This window comes from Nycticebus coucang, chromosome 5 (assembly GCF_027406575.1).
Source record: "Nycticebus coucang isolate mNycCou1 chromosome 5, mNycCou1.pri, whole genome shotgun sequence".
Taxonomy (NCBI): domain Eukaryota; kingdom Metazoa; phylum Chordata; class Mammalia; order Primates; family Lorisidae; genus Nycticebus; species Nycticebus coucang.
In genome coordinates this window covers 77226228-77247557 of record NC_069784.1, presented here as the reverse complement: position 1 = coordinate 77247557, position 21330 = coordinate 77226228, and the positions used below count along the sequence as shown (strand labels likewise).

Here is a 21330-nt window from a genome sequence, read left to right as displayed (position 1 = left end):
CACATATCTGTGTTGATTTAATTGTCTTTATTTATCTCCTGTTTCTTAATTGTTTAAGAATGACTAAGTAGAACCTTGGAGTTTTGTTTACAGAATTTCCATGCCATAGGCAAATTGCCTGCCTAGATATTTGAAGGATTGATGTTGATGCCAAGTACAAAATCTTCACAGAGTCTTCCTATAGTATCTGAAGTTTTAACTTGGAAATGTCAATTGCTTAGGTTATAGGGGAGGTGAATGACAAAGCTGGAAGTAAAATTTATATCTTTCTCATAGATCAATTCCTACCTGTCCCTCCAAAATACTCCCAGTATATAAACAATAAATATAAATATATGTAAATATACTTTAGAACCCTATGAAATTTAGGTTCTTTTGAAATTACTATTTTGCCAAATTTAATGTAAAACCTGATGTCAAGTTTTAAACTGTCTCACTAGTGATTACAATCTCTTATTAGGGAGATTCTTTTCTGCTTATGGGTCTACTCTTTACTTTGACTCTTGTCCTAAAATCTCAATCCTATATTTGGCCTCTCTTCTGAGGGACGTAATTTTATGCATTTAATCTCTTTTGTTGCTATAATTAATCTCTGTTATCTGTAGGTTAATATGATAAAGAGAATCAAGTTGTATAAATCAGAGATGTAGAATATATTAAAAAGAAAATATGGTTAGGGAATTTAGGGAATTTTTTTTAATTTTTGAGACAGAGTCTCATTTTGTCACCCTTGGTAGAGTGCCCTGGTGTCATAGCTTACAACAATTGCAAACCCTTGGGCTCAAGTGATCCTCTTGCATCAGCCAGCCAAGTAACTGGCACTACAGGCACCTGCCACAATGCCTGGCTATTTTTTTTTTTTTTTTTTTTTTAGAGACAGGGTCTGGCTCTTGCTCAGGCTGGTCTTAAACTCCTGAGCTCAGGGGATTCACCTGCCTCAGCCTCCCAAAGCGCTAGGATTACAGGTGTAAGCAATCACGCCCAGCCTTGATTAAGGAATTTAGATTAGGAGTGTTTAATCAGTTTGTAGACAGGACACTATTCTTTGATTGTTGTTTCTTTGAAACTTGCCTTAAAGTAAATATTGTTTAGTTAGTTCATAATTAAGAAATGCTGTTATTCCCCAGTTAGTATTGGAATTATTTTATAGGAAAAACTTTAAAAACATTTCAGAAGTTCGAAATGTGGGTAATAATTCAAAAGAAAGCACAAAGATATAAAACCACAGAAGTTTTATATCTCTGTGCTGTTTTAAATAATACAAGTTTATTATTTAATTGTTATCATAATGTTTAACATTTATCGAGTATTTACTAGTGTTGGGGCATGGTTTTTCCTGCTTTATATAAATCATTCAATTCTTTTTTTTTTTTTTTATTGTTGGTGATTTATTGAGGGTACAATAAGCCAGGTTACACTGATTGCAATTGTTAGGTAAAGTCCCTCTTGCAATCGTGTCTTGCCCCCATAAAGTGTGACACACACCAAGGCCCCACCCCCCTCCCTCCGTCCCTCTTTCTGCTTTTCCTCCCCCCCATAACTTTAATTGTCATTAATTGTCCTCATATCAAAATTGAGTACATAGGATTCATGCTTCTCCATTCTTGTGATGCTTTACTAAGAATAATGTCTTTCACTTCCATCCAGGTTAATACGAAGGATGTGAAGTCTCCATTTTTTTTAATAGCTGAATAGTATTCCATGATATACATATACCACAGCTTGTTCATCCATTCCTGGGTTGGTGGGCATTTAGGCTGTTTCCACATGTTGGCGATTGTAAATTGAGCTGCAATAAACAGTCTAGTACAAGTGTCCTTATGATAAAAGGATTTTTTTCCTTCTGGGTAGATGCCCAGTAATGGGATTGCAGGATCAAATGGGAGGTCTAGGTTGAGTGCTTTGAGGTTTCTCCATACTTCCTTCCAGAAAGGTTGTACTAGTTTGCAGTCCCACCAGCAGTGTAAAAGTGTTCCCTTCTCTCCACATCCACGCCAGCATCTGCAGTTTTGAGATTTTGTGATGTCCATTCTCACTGGGGTTAGATGATATCTCAGGGTTGTTTTGATTTGCATTTCTCTAATATATAGAGATGATGAACATTTTTTCATGTGTTTGTTAGCCATTCGTCTGTCATCTTTAGAGAAGGTTCTATTCATGTCTCTTGCCCATTGATATATGGGATTGTTGGCTTTTTTCATGTGGATTAATTTGAGTTCTCTATAGATCCTAGTTATCAAGCTTTTGTCTGATTGAAAATATGCAAATATCCTTTCCCATTGTGTAGGTTGTCTCTTTGCTTTGGTTATTGTCTCCTTAGCTGTACAGAAGCTTTTCAGTTTAATGAAGTCCCATTTGTTTATTTTTGTTGTTGTTGCAATTGCCATGGCAGTCTTCTTCATGAAGTCTTTCCCCAGGCCAATATCTTCCAGTGTTTTTCCTATGCTTTCTTGGAGGATTTTTATTGTTTCATGCCTTAAATTTAAGTCCTTTATCCATTTTGAATCAATTTTTGTGAGTGGGGAAAGGTGTGGGTCCAGTTTCAGTCTTTTACATGTAGACATCCAGTTCTCCCAACACCATTTATTGAATAGGGAGTCTTTCCCCCAAGGTATGTTCTTGTTTGGTTTATTAAAGATTAGGTGGTTGTAAGATGTTAGTTTCGTTTCTTGGTTTTCAATTCGATTCCAAGTATCTATGTCTCTGTTTTTGTGCCAGTACCATGCTGTCTTGACCACTATGGCTTTGTAGTTCAGACTAAAATCTGGTATGCTGATGCCCCTAGCTTTATTTTTATTACTAAGAACTGCCTTAGCTATACGGGTTTTTTTCCGGTTCCATACAAAACGCAGAATCATTTTCTCCAAATCTTGAAAGTACGATGTTGGTATTTTGAAAGGAATGGCATTGAATAGGTAGATTGCTTTGGGAAGTATAGACATTTTAACAATATTGATTCTTCCAATCCATGAGCATGATATGTTCTTCCATTTGTTAATATCCTCTGCTATTTCCTTTCTGAAGATTTCATAGTTTTGTTTATAGAGGTTCTTCACCTCCTTCATTTTCTTTGAAACTATGGTGAAGGGAGTTGTGTCCTTAATTAGCTTCTCATCTTGACTGTTATTGGTGTATACAAAGGCTACTGACTTGTGGACATTGATTTTAGGCACATTTCTAAAACTGATTGAAGCTATCTATGACAAACCCACAGCTAATATTTTACTGAATGGAGTAAAACTGAAAGCTTTTCCTCTTAGAACTGGAACCAGACAAGGTTGTCCTCTGTCACCTTTACTATTCAACATAGTGCTGGAAGTTCTAGCCAATACAATTAGGCAAGACAAGGAAATAAAGGGAATCCAAATGGGAGCAGAGGAGGTCAAACTCTCCCTCTTTGTTGACGACATTATCTTATACTTAGAGAACCCCAAAGACTCAACCACAAGACTCCTAGAAGTCATCAAAAAATAAATCATTCAATTCTTATAACAACCTACAATTTAGGCTTATACCATTATTATTCCTTGATATGGCATTTATGGCAATATAGCATGAAACATGACAGAGCATATAGAAATGATATATAGACTTTTCAAATAATGTCTATTTAAGGCAGTGTCACCAGAAACAAATTGATAGATCACTGTGCTAAAAAGAAATAACATGGACAAATGCAAAGTTTTAATATGGCTGAGTAGACTTGAAAATCTCTGATCACTTTTATTATGCCTTTTTAAATTTATATTATATTTGATTTTTATCCTGGTCCAATATTACTGGAGCTTTTTTTAAAAAAGAATGAATTGTGCACACATTTATTAAGTACATGTCTTCAAGGAACATTGTCCTTTTCACCATTATATTCCCAGCCTTTCATGTTGTCTTTGTCTGATAGTAGACACCCCAAATTACTTTTTTTCCTTTTTCTTTTGAGACAGACATTATAATAGATGTTTTCATTTTAATTTTCTCATTTGATCTGATCCCCTCTATTGTCCTACAAAGATTCTTCGCCCAATTTTATAGATAAGGAAACTGAAACTGAGACAGTAAATCATTTTCCCAGAGACTCCTGCATAACAAGTGGTAGAGCTATGATTTGAGCCAATCTGACTGCAAAATCTGCCCTTTTCAGTCATCTATTTGTTTAAAAGCAGATGAGTCAAATCCAATTTGGGACTTTGTGAGTCTTTGTTGTTGTTGTCAATGAAATCGAAGAATATTTTTTCAACCTAACGATACTCCTCACTTCCCCTAAAAAGAGATTTTAAAATGTAGGCTACTCTACAGTACAAAAAATAAGGTAATATTTCTGTATATTTTTTCAAAGCTCCAGAATTTAAAATTATTCTATAATAGTGCTAATAGTATATTTTTTCTTAATTCTCAAAATGCCTTTTGAACTTGAATGTTATTAACATTCTAGCAATTCCAAAGAAGCTATTATCATGATGGTCAGAGATATTTCTTTCTATTGAAAAATGGGAAATTAAGTACTCAAAACATTAAAATTAAATTAGAAGGTAAATTTGCTATGGTAGTACATAGAAATTTAGCCTCACGACTCTTGTTATATAGCTAAATCCCTACTGTGCCACAGTGACACTTTACCCCTAAGCATTTAATATAACTTTCTTAGTTCCTAACTTACTAAATAAGATTTTTAATAGCACTTCTTTACAGTATTATTCACTACAATATAACTTTATTTGTGTAAGTAGTAAAACTCTATTAAGAAATTCCTTTGTGGGCAATGCCTGTGGTTCAGTGAGTAGGGTGCCACCCAAGGGGGCGGGTTTGAACCTGGCCCCAGCCAAACTGCAACAACAACAACAAAAAATAGCTGGGCGTTGGATGGTGCCTGTGGCTCAGTGATTAGGCTGCCGAGGGTAGCAGTTTCGAACCTGGCCCTGGCCAAACTGCAGCAAAAAATAGCCTGGTCTTGTGGCAGGTGCCTGTAGTCCCAGCTACTCGGGAAGCTGAGGCAAGAGAATCACCTAGCCTAGGAGTTAGAGGTTGCTGTGAGCTGTGACGCCATGACACTCTACTGAGGGTGGCAAAGTGAGACTCTGTCTCTAAAAAAAAAAAAAAAAGAAAGAAATTCCTGTGTGTGTGCATGGATATAGGAGAGGAAAAGAGAGAAACAGAGAGAGAGGGAGAGAACATAGTAAGCCTATTTCTATGCCTTAGTCAGAACTCACAGGAGTCTTTTCTCTTCAGTAAGTAACAATTACACCTCAGGACTTCTCATACTATTCTCATCTTTAATGTCAAAGTCACTCCAAACAGAAAACCACCTGTATTTCCAAGTTGTGCACTGAAACAAGGAGGTAGGAAAAGGAAAGTGAGGTGTCCCAATAAAGAGTAGCTCAGGCTGTAGAGATAGAGCTTGAGGTTGGTTTCCCCTGGTCAACGGAACATCTCTGGGATTAATAATGATGCCCAAAGTCAGAGAGCACAGTAACTAAAGTTCTGGTCGTGACTTCACCTCTGGAAGCCTTGTGGCCTCAGATGTCTAAACATCTCTGAAACTTATTTTGTCTTCTGTCAGATGGAATAATAATGGACTAAATAATGTCTATTATAGTGATGTACTATGAGAAACAAATTTATGTATGAAATTATTTTGGAAACTGAGAAACAATTAGACTTTACTATGATCTATCATAGAAATCTAATTTTACAAAATAACTAAATATAAAAAATGGTAAAAGGATAATAATATGTATGGAAAATTCCTGATTTAAAAAAACATAAAAAATAAAATTTCCTGATTTACCCTGCATATTATTTATTACTTTTTTATTCTTTCCCACAAAGTTCCTCTGTTAAGAAACTGTTGTATTCTGAAAAAATGAGTGTACCTAAAGGAGTAATAGCGGCTTGTATTTATAGAAGAAAGTGATCCTTAGGGATGCTGATATTTCTATTATTAAGCCATTATATTTAATTATGATTTTAATTTTAAGGTAAATGAATTTTTCAGTTAGAATCTTCAGATTCTGTTTCATTTGAGATCTCAGTTAAATCAATATTCTTTTAGGGGCAGAATTTTTTAACAGGCTCTAAGTGTTCTAATCCTGATTGAACACTCCTCCCCCCTCCCAATACAGTATTTCTCTGATTTGTGGCCACTGAAATGGGTTCAGTTCTTTTTCATGTATCAATGATATGGAAGGTTTTTCTTTTGAACAAAAATTGTCACGTAATAAGCCTCATGAATGTAGTTATTAGAAATACCTGTTTAAAAAGTTGCAACACTAGGAAGAATCCAAAAATAGGTACTCTCGAGCTACTTTAAAGTATAATTTTATGACTTTTATCAATCTAGATCTAGGCTGTTTTCATAGATTCAGCTTTAGCCTTTGCCCATATCAGTGACAACTGGAATCAATGCCAGTTTGATTTATTTAGTGGATACTTGAAATTGACATCTTTCTTTATTTCTGTTTTAACGGTGTCACGATGGTCAAATTAAATCAAATTTTTTCCTTTCTGGAACAGATAACATGTGCTAACTAAAGATAATAGTAAGGGAATAATGGCCCCTTTCTCATTTTTTTAATTTAAATATATGCAAAAGATTATCTTTGGGAGTTTACTGTTTCCCCTGCCATATATTGTCAGTCATCTTTCTTTTGGAGGCTAATATAGTAATTTTGTTGTCAGCTGCAACCACAAAGAAAGCATGTCAGAAGTTTATTACTATTTTTAAGTAAAATGGAAGGAAATTAGAAAAAATACAATTGATTGCTGAATTGGATTTTTGGAATTATGACTCTTCTGTTTTCAAAGGGAGGTAACCTCATATATTATGGAATAAATGCTTTGGATCTAGGCAAACCTAGGTTTTAATCTTGGCTCCCACACTCTTATGTAGCCTTTTTAACTTCCTCACCCACAGTTTCATCACATACAGAGTGGCAGTGGTGCCGATATATCGAGACTTTTGTAATAAATAAAATAATACATGTCTTGCCTGTCACTTAGTAACCACTCCATAAATGGTCACCTGTAAGCTTTAAAGAGAAAGAAATTAGCAGCTTTAAGACAGATGCGACAACATTTAAAATTAAACCTTGGACCCACAAAAAATAATGTTTAATTATGAAACGCAATAAAAAGATTGAGGAAGTATTAGTAGCAGCTACAACAGACAAGTTAGTACCTACATCTTTATATACCTTCTTGTTAAATTTAATAATTAAAACATGAAATTTCCAGTAAGTGAATGATAAAAGAAAGGAAATAAAATATGTAAAAATACATTGGAGGGAAAAGTTACTAGATAAAATTATTAATGCTCAGTGCACCAGCCACATACACTGGGGCTTGGGGTTGGAACTCACCCCAGGGCCTGCCAAACAACAAAATGTAAATTAAGAGAATTTAAGAATTTAAATAATAAGAATATACATAGTATATTCTCAAACACAATGTATTATCAAAAAGTAAACATAAAATCCAAATACGAAGATGATTTGAGGTTTGGTGTAGTCCCAGATTTTCTATGGTATTGATTAGTTCAATCCCTTTTTTTTTTTTTTATTGGGGATTCATTGAGGGTACAATGAGCCAGGTTACACTGATTGCATTTGTTAAGTAAAGTCCCTCTTGCAATCATGTCTTGCCCCCAGAAGGTGTGGCACACACCAAGGCCCCATCCCTCTCCCTCCTTCCCTCTCTCTGCTTTTCCTCCCCCCCCCATGATCTTAATTGTCATTAATTGTCCTCATATCAAAATTGAGTACATAGGATTCATGCTTCTCCATTCTTGTGATGCTCAATTTATAATCGCCAAAATGTGGAAACAGCCTAAATGCCCACCAACCCAGGAATGGATTAACAAGCTGTGGTATACGTATACCATGGAATACTATTCAGCTATTAAAAAAAATGGAGACTTTACATCCTTCGTATTTAACCTGGATGGAAGTGGAAGACTTTATTCCTTTTTTTTTTTTTTAAGAGACAGAGCCTCACTTTATCACCCTCAGTAGGGTGCTATGGTGTCGCAACTCACAGCAACCCCCAACTCCTGGGCTTAGGCGATTCTCTTGCCTCAGCCTCCCGAGTAGCTGGGGCTACAGGTGCCCGCCACAACGCTCAGCTATTTTTTGCTGCAGTTTGACCGGGAGCCAGGTTTGAACCCCCCACCCTTGGTATATGGTGCCACCGCCCTACCCACTGAGCCACAGGTGCCGCCCAGTTCAATCCTTTTGAAAACATTTTGATAATATGTTTTGAAAGCAAAGGCTTTTTTCAGAGGCTTTAACCTTCTAATCCTATTCAAAGACAGAAATCTTTTCAAAGAAGGACCAAAGGAAAAAGTTAATATACACCAAGATTTTTATTCCAACACATTATTTATAATGAAAGAAAAAATACAAACCACACATACATCTAACAGTAGGGGAATTTTAAAGTAAAGTGGACAGAAATTCAATTATATACCTAGTAAGAATAACTATTTTAGATTATATAGCAAGACATTGTATTCTAAACTAATATGACATTTTTAACTGAATTAATCACATGTCTCAAGTGCCATTGTAAATGATAAATGAATGAACAAGGCCAGGCTTCTGGCTTTTAAGACACAGAAGATTTAGAAATATCTGTGTATTTACATACATACACAGGCACATATAAAGGGAGAGAGAGAGAGCAAGTGTGCGAGAGAGCAAAAAGTGGTAAATGATAGAAGAACAAATAGTTTAGTAGAAATAAAAAGGGAAGCAGAGGGCGGCGCCTGTGGCTCAGTGAGTAGGGCGCCGGCCCCATATGCCGAGGGTGGCGGGTTCAAACCCGGCCCCGGCCAAACTGCAACAACAACAAAAAAAAAATAGCCGGGCGTTGTGGCGGGCGCCTGTAGTCCCAGCTACTCGGGAGGCTGAGGCAAGAGAATCGCGTAAGCCCAAGAGTTAGAGGTTGCTGTGAGCCGTGTGACGCCAAGGCACTCTACCAAGGGCGGTACAGTGAGACTCTGTCTCTTAAAAAAAAAAAAAAAAAAAGGGAAGCAGATTGGTTCAATCCAGTTCAAGCCAGTGGTCTCATGTTTCAACAAGCAGCAATAAAGGTAAAGGGCCTGCCGAGGAGAGAAGATAGAGAACATGGGCGAAGGAGAACTCTGGACGTATTTGGAGAATAAAAATATTCTCCTTTCACTGCAATGTAAGGTGCATGGAGGGCTAGGAATATATGTTTTGGTGAGAACCTATTGAAGATTGCTGGGAAGCCAAGTTGTATGGCCAGAATTCAAGTACTGAAAAGTAGGATTCACGTTGCCCCAAGCAGGGAACCTTCTTATGCCCCACATACTCATTTCAGTGAATTCATGTGGCTCATTTTGAATAAGTGAGACTTTTTAAAAGCATAATAAGTAGCACTGGAATTTTAATCTTATTCCTTTTGTTATTATATGTAACTACATTTTGATTGGGACAATTTTTATTCATGTGCCTTAAGCTGTATTTTGTTAAGCACTGAATGAATTTCTTATGATAAAGTTATATATCTTGTGAAGGAAACATGCTGTTTTAAAAAAGCATTATTAATTGGAATATTGTTTCTGTCTCATTTGAAAATAGTTGAGTAGGGGAACCACTCTAAATACATCAGATTAAATGAATGTGTAAATCCCTAGGGGTACCTATATTTATAATAATAGCATTTAAAAATCAAAAATACATATCACAGTGTGACTTTTAAAATCTTTTTATTTTTATACTTTTTTAAAGATGGCCAAATGAATTTAAAAATGCAATGTTAGATGAAATTTATCTTTGGCTAATCAAGATGCTGTCTCTGGAATGCTAACTCATTTCTCTAAAATTGTGCAGAGCTTCTAATCAGAGCAGCCCTTGTAGAAACCAAGAACGCCTTTCAGGGATGCAACATAGAACAGAGCAAATGATGCTTCCTCCTTTTCCCCAGTTAAAGTGCTAATTAACACGGCAGCAATGGCACATGGAAATGAGTTGTGGGGATTAGCTTTAGTCTATGTCATTGTGAGTTGATTGTATACACATGAACCTCACTCAGATTGATTTTGGTGATAGTCACTCTGCAAATATTTACTGAGTGTAAGCAAGTCACCAGCCATTGTAATAGATCAATAGGTATCAAGACAAACAAACTGCTGTCTACTGGTTCATAGTGGATTGAAGTAACGCCTTTTCTATCAGTTAGGATTTAGTAAAGGAAACAGAAACCATTTGGGTACGTTTTAAATAGAAAAGAATTTTGTTCAAGAAATTAGGTATTTACTAGGAATTTGTTAAGATTAGAAGAGTATAAGTCTAGGATAAGGACTGGAACTTTAAGCACCAGCTACATGATGGTGATCAGCAGTTAAAAAGCCTCAGCTGTTACCACAGGTGCCTTCCAACCTTCATGAACACATTAGAAAACCAAACTTTTTTTCAGATTAACGTGACAGTATGTATGATTAGGTTACATTATTTGCATTTGTAATGTCTGAGTTGTTTCCTTCAGCCAGAATGTGTGCCATTAACCCATACACTGGCCCTGTTAGGTGAGAACTTACTGAATCCCTTCCCCCCTCTTAAATTTAATGGAGATTTCTCTCACAAGGGCCTGTAGTTATTAATCTACTAGTTTCAACTTAGTATTGAGTATATGGGGTGATTTTCCATTCTTGTGACACTTTACTTAGGAGAATGTTCTCCAGATCCTGCCAGGTTATTACAAAAGATACAAACTCTCCCTATTTTTTGTGGCTGAGTAGTATTCCATGGTATGTATGTATACCACAATTTATTAATCCATTCGTAGGTTGATGGGCATTCACATCTTTGCAATTATGAATTGAGCGGCCATAAACATTCGAGTGCACATCTTTCTTTTGGATATATACATAGCAATGGGATTGCAGGATCAAATGGAAGGTCTACTTTTAGTTCTTTGAGGAGTCTCCATACTTTTTGCATAAAAGCCATACTAGTTTATAGTCCCACCAACAGTGTGTGAGTGTTTCTTTCTCTCTGTTCCACAGTAGCATCTGTTGCTTTGGGACCTTGTGATGTGGGCTTTTCTCACTGGGATTGAGTGATAGCTCAGAGTGGTTTGATTTGCATTTCTCTCATGATCAGGGACAATGAACATTTTTTGATGTGTTTGCTGGCCATTTGTGCTCATGAGGAAAGATGGCTCTTGCCCAGTTATTAATGGGCTTGTTTGATCTTTTTGTGTTGATTTGCTTGAATTCTTTGTGGAACTCTGGTTATTAGACCTTTGTCACACTCATTCCATGCAAATATCTTCTCCCATTCTGAAGAGTGTCAGTTTGCTTTGTCAATTAGGTCCTTAGCTGTGCAGAAGCTTTTTGACTTTATCACATCCCATTTATTTATTTTTGTTGTTGCTGCAATTGCCAGTGGGGTCTTCAAAATTTGTTTCCTAAGTTGATAAGATTCAGAGTGTTTCCCATAACTTCTTTTATACTTTTAACAGTTTGGTGTCTTAGATTTAAATCTTTTATCCATTGTAAGTTAATTTTTGTAAGTGGTGAGAGGTGTAGGTACAGTTTCAGTCTTTTACATGTGGCTAACCAGTTCTCCCAGTACCATTTATTAAGTAGGAATTCTTTTCCCCAGTAAACTTTTGTTGACTTTATTGAAGATCAGATAGCAACATAAGACTGGTTTCATCTCTAGGTTCTCTGTTCTGTTCCATAGACCTGTGTCTGTATTTTTATGCCAATATCATGGTGTTTGTTCTTTTGTCTCAAACTTACTCACATGTTTTCAGAACTTTCCTAATAACTAGTAGGGATAGGCCTTGGTTATTTTTTCAGTTGTATCTCTCAGGATGCATGTTAATATCACTTTCAAGAAATCATATTCATATTTTAGTTGAATTAATGCCTTGATTTTGTAATTGATATTTTTTACCAAGTCAAGTTTTCCCATCTCAAAAGCAAAAGATTATCATTTCATTTCTTAAATATCCTTCAACATTTTTCTTTTTTTTTTTGTTTGAGACAAAGTCTCACTCTGTCTCCCTGGGGAGAGTGCCATGGCATCATCATACCTCATAGCAACCTCAGACCCCTGAGTTTGAGCAGTTCTCTTACCTTAGCCTCCCAAGTAGCTGGGACTACTAGCCATGTACCACTACACCCAGCTAGTTTTTTTCTGTGTTTAGTATAGCCGGGTTCTTACTCTTGCTCATGCTGGTCTTGAACACCTGAGGTCAAGTAATCTGCCTGCCTCAGCCTCACATTTCTTAAAACTTTCCTTATATAGATACTGCCTGTCTCCTGTCCTGGCTTTGATGGTTGTTATTAATGTGATTTTTTTTAATTCACTTTTATTTTCTCTCAAGTTATTATGTATATGGTAAAAGAGTTTTGAAATACTAATTTTCCAAACTACCATCTCTCCGATTTCTTTTGTTATTTTAGTGAGTAGTTTTTAGTTAGTCCTCAATTTTCTAAATAAATGTTTATTTCATCTATAATTCATAATTCCTTTGGTCTCGTCCTTTCTGGTATTTATATCTTTTATTATTTTCTTGTATCTAATTTTATTTATTCATTAGGACTAAATGAGTCTTTTGTCAAATTTCAGTGCCTGGCCATGATCATATGTTATTTCTTCTTGACTTCTTAGGCAATATGTTAATGTTAAGAAATTAATAAGTATAATGCCCTTGGATTCTAAAGTTGAATATTATACTTAGTTGTGATGTAACATTTTTTAATGCATTGAATAAATCTGTTTCCAGAGTTCTTTACTATTTGCATTAATATTCATAAGAAAGATTTCTCCACTGTATTCATTTTTCTGCTTTGTCAGGTTTTAATATTAGTGCCATTACCCTGCCCTGTAAAATTAATTTTGAGCATTCTATTTCTGTTCTCTAGAGTCTCTTAATAGTAGTAGAATTAATGGTCTTTAAAAAGTTTGAAAGCCTAGCTGTTAAATAACTTTTCAATTTTATTCCATCATTTTTATTTTACAATTTTCTATCACATACTAACAATATTTTCCTGGAAAATCATCCATTCCAAACAATTTTTAAAGTGAATGCATTGACTTTTACAAAGTACTCTTTTCTGAATCTTTTAAATTATAGTATATTCCTTTTATATTTTAAGTTGTGGTAGAGGCAGTCCCTGGGTTACAAATGAGGCAGGTTCCATAGGTTTGTTCTTTTGTTGAATTCATTTGGAAGTTGAAACAGGTACATTTACCCATTACCTGTAATAACCTCCATTCATAAGTGTGAGTCATATGTCAGTCTGATGTTTGTAACTCGGGGAGTTATAGCAGCCTCCATTTGGAAGTATGAGTTATACACAAGTCAGATGTTTGTAGTTTGGGGACTACCTGTATTTCCTTGTTCATGTTACTAATTTTGAGTCTTACGCTGTGTGCAATCATACAGCTTCTTTTACTTATAAAGGCCAGATAATAAATACTTTAAGCTTGTAGAAATATCTCTCTTTCATGGCTATTCCATAAGTTCTCTTGTTGTAGCTCAAAGACAGCCCTGGGTAACACATAACAAACTCATGCTGTTTGCTGGTACAACTTTGTTTACAAAAACAGGCACTTGGCACATAGTTTGTCCACTCCTGCTTTAGGCAATCATAGCCACTATCTATGTTTGCTTTTTTTCTTTTGAAATAAGAATGTTTGAATTTATTTCTTAATTTCGCCATTTTAAAATTGTCAGATTCTATTTTAACTTTATTTAGGGCATTCCTCCTTCTTTCTTGGCATGTTATGTTTTTATAACTTCTTGAATTAGTTGCTTTCTTTATTCTTATTTAGTTATATAAGTATTTTCAGGTATGATATTTTCTGAGAGCACAGTTTTACTGTGCCTGTGAGTATGAACTGTTGTGTTTTTATTGATTTTTAGACTTCTGCAATTTTAATTTCCCCTCGTTGTTTACGAAAACCAAGGTAAGATACACCAGATGTTTTACACTTGGTCTAGTAACCACCCCATCTTTCCTTGAATATTCTATCAATAATAGTGTTACTTCACTAGTCTCCCCCGTTTCTCTCCCGCTCAACAACCTTCAGTGGCTTCCCATTTATTCAGAATAAAAGCCAAAGTCTTCATAATGGATGTTTTCAAACTCAGGCCCAAGCAGCATCTGCTTCTGACTTCTGAGCGCCTAGCCCAAGGCACAAGCATTATTTTTATTTTTCGTTGTTCTGTTTTCCCCATCGTATATTCACTGCACCAAGGCAAGCATTAACCGGAAACAATTCCAGCTCCTTTTCTTCCGTGTCCCGATCACCCCTCTTTCTGAACAGTCACCCAGGCTTGGTTGTTTTGTGGCCACTTTCATGTTCACGCAGTGCCGTTATCTCTGTTTCCTCTGCCATTGTCCTCTCACCCAGAAGAGGTGTTGGTGCACCTCTGAGTACTTGCTCATCTAGCATCTGGTCTTAGCACAACTTTGATGTTACCTCTCTAAACCATGAATATGACAGTGCTTATAAAACTTAATTTGGCTCCTATTTTAGCTATGCTTGAGACGGTATAGGCCCCAGTCCTCCTTTCCTGCTTAATTTTCTTGCATTCAGCCCACACTCTCTGAACAAAATTCCCTCCAAAAGCACTGGCCCTAGCGTCCATGCTCATTAGTCCTGCTGCTTACCTTCCCCATTTAGCAGTCTGTCCCTTGTCCTTCTAGTCTCACTTTTCACATTTTCTGTAAAGACCTCTTTGATGAAACTGAGACCACAGCTTCACTCTTTCCTTTAGGAAACATAGTAAATAATAGCTGTGCAGACAGCATTCTGCCAGTTGCTAGCAATACAAATGCAAATAAAACACGATGCCATTGGCATAAATGGCAGTGTCATTAATGTCATAAATCACAAGGTTTCAGCTTTATCCACATGCCTCTGTTACAAACACATCATATGTAATAGAAATCATTTGTACAGAAGTCTGTCTTCCTTACCAGTTAAATTGCCCAAAGCTCAGATTTTGTCTTACATTTTTTTTGTATCCCCAGGATCCAGTGTATGATAGATACATGCCTCTTTTTGAAGTGACCCTCTTTGATTCTTTACAGTGAATCTTCTTCTATTAGTCACTACCATATTTCATAAATTTGTTAAGAGGTACTTTTCTTAGGAGTGTAAATAATTTAGTACAATAATGACTACTATGTTGCTTTACACTAAATAGTTTCATAATGTCAAATGATACAACTGCATTGTTGTGCATAGATGGGTAAAAATATCACTGCCAGTATTGCAATACAAAGGTATTGCAAGTATACCTTTGTAAAAAAATTGGGTTTTCAAACTAGTCATTAGGATAACTTGAAGATCTGGGGAATTATACATACAAAAACATGAAGATATGGTTAGCATCATTAACTACTAAGGAAATGAGATTAACATTGTGATGTGCTACTGTGCACCTGTTACAGTGGCTAAAATAAACTTAATAACGTATCAAGTGCTGATGCAAACACAAAATGTTAGAGCCAATGGAGGCAGTTTGGCAGTTTTCATGAAGTTAAACTTTCATATACTATATGAACCACCAGTTCCCTTCCTGGCATTTACTTTAGAGAAATAAAAACGTATTCACAGACATACAAATGTGTATGAATGTTCATAGAGGCTCTATTTGTAATTGCCAAAACTGGAAACATCTCAGATGTTCTTCAGTGGAAGTCTGTATTAACAAACTTATTATATGCCCTTTTATACCATAGAATACTGCTCTGCAAATAAAAGGGAATGAACTATCAATAACTGAACAACTTGGATGAATTTCAGAGATATTGATCTGGGTAAAAGAAACCAATCTCAAAGTTTGTATACTGTCTGATTCAATTTATATAACATTCTTGAAATGATAAAACTATAGGGATACAGTACAGAAGAATGGTTACCAGAGATCATAGTCAGGAAGGGTTTTTTTAAACTGTAAAGAAATAGCTCAAGGGAATTTGTGAGCATAAAAGAACTGTTTGGGATCCTTATTATGATGGTTGTTAAATCAGTATCTGTGTTAAAATTCATAGAAGTATACATCAAAAGTGGAAATGTGGTCAATTTTTCTGTATGATGATTTTTTAAATAAAATTTTAAAAAATACACATCCATGGGTCTCATCTTCAGGGATTCCAGTTCATTGGTATTGTGAGCTAAGTTGGATCACAAATAGGAAATTCAGATTCAAAGATCATTAAGCATAAAAAAATCAAGACTTATTTTAAGATTGTTGTACTAAACCAATTAAAAAAAAAAACCATGCACAGAATGTGCAATAATAGAGATGAAAGAGAAGTGACCTCTAGAGCCTCCTGGTTCCTCAAAGACCAGAGGCATGTACACAATTGGTGACCACCAGAGCTGGTTGCGTGCAGAGCCCACCTGATCTGAGTGGGAGATGGTATCTGAGCCTTCCAGGAGCCACCTGCCACCTTATAAGAAAATTCTTCATTACGGTTACATACGCCCACATTTAACTTCTTTCTGTATCATTGCTGTCACAGCAGGCCTAACTATGTCCTAACCTCTACTGGGGTCTAACTGTGGAGTCTACATTTATAACAAATAACACCACTATATTCCAACGTCAGGGTTCCACAGACAGCATGCAGGAAGTTCCCAGGTTACGAATGAGTAGGTTCTGTGGGTTTGTTCTTAAGATGAATTTGTATGTAAGTTGGGACAGGTACATTTGCCTATTGCCTATAATAGCCTCTATTTGTAATTGTGAATCCAACATCAGTTGGATGTTTGTAACTTGGGGTCGTACTGTGCTACCCTTTGTTTGTAAGTATGTGCTATATATAAGTCATACGTTTGTATCTTGGAGACTGCCTGTACCTTAACTGAATCAAACAGCAGTTTATTAGCAGTATGAATTGTAGTTTATATCCTCAAAAGCAATGTTTTTTAGTTTTCTCTATTAGTTCAGAGAGTTCAATCTTAAATATTAAAGAAGAAATGGAAGAAATGGAACAATTTAAATGTTTCTCCTGTTTCTATCTTTGGCCTTTGAAGGAGCTCTGTTATAGCTTAGCAGGTACAGCAGATTTTATCCCGTATTTCTAAGAACTCCTTTGAAAGATTGACAATAACAGTATCTCTTTTCTGAAAAGATAAAAGCTGAGTCAGTGTCATCCACTGTAGTTAGTCATGAAATATATGTAAAAAATAAATACTAACAGGTTGACCACACTGCACAAGAATAAAATAAGAATATATTTCCCTTGAAACTTAAAGAAGATAATCTTTTGTTAAATGTATGGGTATTTTGTTTTGGACTCTAAAAAAAGGCTCTGTCTGCAAGTTGTTATTTACAAGTCTGGCCACTAGATGGCGCAGTGTGTTAATAGTTAATACTACTTTTTGGTTTCATAATTGAAGCACGTTTCAGGAAGTTCTGTTTTCTTAGAGCATTTGTTGAATTATTATTAACTTAGAAATTTAAATGATTAAGTGACCTGAGAGATAATCATTTTGGCGAAGTCTGGGCTAGAGCCTCAGTCCTTTGAAATCTCACTACCTACCAATGTTAGTGCCCCTTATTTAAAAATTGTAGGAAAAAATGTTAAAAAAGAAACTCTGACCTTGTTTATAATGAGATTTTCAGAGCAATAGGAAATGAATACACGATGTGATACCCAAATACATTTGGGCATACATAATTATTTGATTATATAAATATTTCTTTTAAGTGTTAATCTACTGTCTTTCATTTTGCAGAAAATTTTCTCTATTTATAATAAGTCTTCAGGGAATCTTGTAATATCTTCTGCTGTAGTACTTATACAAATTGCAGATCAATGTGCTAAATTCCACATCTGAGCTGAGACCAGGCCAAAGAGTAGACACTAGAAGTGAGGTTAGTCCAGTAGTCCGCCCTTATCCACAGGGGATACAATACAGAACTCCCAATGGACTTCTGAAACCTTAGATAGTAGTCAGTCTGATTGCTGCCACTCAGAATACATTTCTGTTCATATGTTCTACCCACAAGTTTAGTATATTAACTAAGCACTTGCCATGCACTGTGGCCATAACTTGAGCAATATGAAGTATAACAGCGAAACTAACATGAATTTCTTTTTCCTTCTTCGTAATTTCGTGGATGCAAGATTTATTCTTAAAAAAACTTAGCAATCTCAGCATATGATTTTTTTTTTCTTTCTTTAATTTGAGAGCTTTTACCTTTTCACTTGAAGGAAATACTTTATGTCTTCTCTGTTTGGCAAATCTAAATTGCTGCCATGACTACTTTTGTGATTTGGGGTCATTATTAAGTAAAATAAGTAAACTTGTGTTATTTGAACACAAGTACTGCAATAACACTTGGTTGATCTGATAACCATGGTGGCTACTAAGTGACTAATGGATGGGGAGTGTCTACAGCGTGGATATACTGGACAGGGATGATTTGTGTACTGAGCGGATTGGAGCGGGACACTATAATATGCCATCGTGCTACTCAGAACAGTGTACAATTTAAAACTATGAATTGTTTATTTCTGGAATTTTTAATATTATTAGACCACAGTTGACTTCAGAAAGTGAAACCTTGGACAAGAGGAAACTACAGTATACTCTTGGAAAGTGGTCAGTGCTTTCCTATCAAAGATCACCAAGAACACAGCTGTGAGCGAAGTAGGGTTTATTGACTCACTGCAGTGAGGAAGATCCTGGCGGACCATAGCGATCACAGTAAAAGGGGAGGTGGTTTTCCAGGCAGTGAGTCTGGAAAAAGCCTTGAAGTGCACGTAAATGTGTTGGAAAATGTACTCGGAGAAAGTGTGCAGTCTGAGTGAGGTTAGGGGTGGGATTGATTTTTGTGGGGCTTTGCTTTATAATAACTCTGGCGTTTACTCTGGAGGAGTTGGGAAGCCACTGAGACTTATGTTTAAATTAATGGAGCATTTTTGGAAGGTGAAGAAACAGGTAATAACTGATTTGTTGCGAAAAGGGACGCCTGGATGGAGGAAACACTTGCTTTTCACCTCATTCCTTTGGAATTTTATGTCATTCTTGGGTATTACTATTTTGTAAAATAAGTGACATGATTTTTTGTGATTCTATATAGAGTATTATGTACTAAGACTTCAGTTATTAGGAAGATGCTTAAAAATAATTTTGTGCTTTCTTTGATAAACTTGTTCAACGGAAATGCTAAGAAACAATTCCTATTAAATGTGTGTGTGCTTTTTTTTTTTTAAATATCTGTACTAGGTGCAGAGGTCAAGAAATAAGCAAGTACGAGAATTATTCCCAGAGGGCTTTAGTATTCATCATGCAGGGATGCTTCGGCAGGACCGCAATTTGGTTGAAAACTTATTTTCTAATGGGCATATCAAAGTCCTAGTCTGTACAGCTACATTAGCCTGGGGTGTCAATCTTCCTGCTCATGCTGTTATTATTAAGGTAAGAGTTCGCCTTCCTTTGCATGTGGATTTCTGTGTCTTAAGATGAACCCCTGGATTGATTTATTTAGAAAAATATTGTGATTTGGCTGTTTCATTAACTTTGAATGTTATTTGTATAAAGTCAGTATTATTTTCTCAGATAAGAATCTAGTTTATATTGTGAAAATTTAACTCTATCACAGATGATGAAAGGATTAGTTAAAGTACACTTTTGAGATCATGTCATATTTGCCTAATTTCAGTAGTCAGCTCACTGGGATTATATTTGTGTGTGTTTATGTAAATTTTTATTAACTTTTCCTCATCTAGGGAACACAAATATATGCTGCAAAAAGAGGCTCCTTTGTTGACCTTGGAATTTTAGATGTCATGCAGATATTTGGTCGAGCCGGACGACCACAATTTGACAAATTTGGGGAAGGAATCATTATAACAACACATGACAAACTCAGCCATTACCTCACTTTGCTCACTCAACAAAATCCAATTGAGAGTCAGTTTCTGGAAAGCCTTGCAGATAACCTAAATGCAGAGGTAAGATCTAATGAGTGAAAGATTGAAAGAAGAGCATCAGCTTTAATAATGACCTAGTCAAGTAAAGCCTGAGTGGGTTGCGATTCTGTAGTATTTAGAAATACAACTTATCTCACATAATAAAGACAAAATAGGCTGAATGGCATTATTGTTGATTAATTCAGAGTGGTATAGAATACAGATGGTAACTGGTAAGAGTTCAGTGCTAAAAGACTATACTTTTAAACTCTGAGGCTTAGGGATCAGAAATCTAACAAAGACTGTACAAACAAGGGAAACAGAAATACCAATAATAACAACTAATATTTGTATTGCACTTTCATAAAGTTTTAACAAATATTTTGTAAGATTTATAAATCTCTTTGATGTCTGTTAGGTCTTTTGAATAACTCTGTTGATTTGAACTGAAAGTATGATAATTGTGTGTGTGAATGTGTGTATGACTTTTGTTAAGATTTACATAACAGACCCTGGAAACCTAGATACCATACATCTTAGCTAGTTACGAAAATAAATATTCTTACAATTTAGACTATATGTGTAAAACATACAAATGAGATTTGACTATTATATTTTTTGCCATTTTTTACCATTGATTTAGTATTTAGCAGTTTTCTATTTCAGCATCTTTTAATACTGTTAAAATGGATGCAAGTAATATTTTAAAAGTAGTTAGGATATAAATATTAAACAAGTGAATAAAGGAAATACTCACAAATATTAATTACTATGTCTAAGTTCTATATCAGATACTTCTTAAACAGCTGATAGAAATTTCACATGTGTTCTAGTCATGTTATTTACAAGTCTTTTTAGAGAATGAAAAATATACTCACTATTTATTTCCCTCTGTTAAGAAGCATAAATTCAGGGCTAGGCGCAGTGGCTCACGCCTATAATCCTAGCACTCTGGCAGGCCTGGGCAGGTGGATTGCTTGAGATCAGGAGTTCAAGGCCAGCCTAAGCAAGAGCAAGACCTCATCTCTACTAAAAATAGAAAAACTATTTTTTTAGCCATTTGTAGGTCATCCTCAGAGAAGGTTCTGTTCATATCCTTTGCCCTATGATAGATGTTGTTTTTTTGATGATTAATTTCAGTTCTCTATAGAACCTAGTTACCAAACCTTTGTCAGATTTGTAACATGCAAATAACTTTTCCCAGTTTAATTAAGTCCTATTTGTTTATTTTTGTGGTTGTTGTAATTGCCAGGGAAGTCATCTTCATAAAATCTGTCCCTAGGCCAATATCCTGAAACGTTTTTCTCACACTTTTTTCTAGGACTTTTATCGTTTCATGCCTTAGATTTAAATCTTTTATGCATCTTGAATAAAGTTTTGTAAGTGATGGAAGATGCCTAAATACATCCTATTTGGAA

The 21330-nt window shown here is 35.5% G+C and overlaps 1 protein-coding gene across 2 annotated transcripts in view; it reads left to right on the top strand.

Annotated features, from left to right (window-relative positions):
• Positions 1-21330, top strand: part of ASCC3 (activating signal cointegrator 1 complex subunit 3) — a 402050-nt gene that overhangs the window by 183897 nt on the left and 196823 nt on the right. For both annotated transcript variants that reach the window (XM_053590400.1, XM_053590401.1), the window contains exons 15-16: positions 19227-19418; positions 19730-19954. In XM_053590400.1, coding sequence (XP_053446375.1) covers positions 19227-19418; positions 19730-19954 — 417 coding nt within the window. The remainder of the gene's footprint in view (positions 1-19226; positions 19419-19729; positions 19955-21330) is intronic.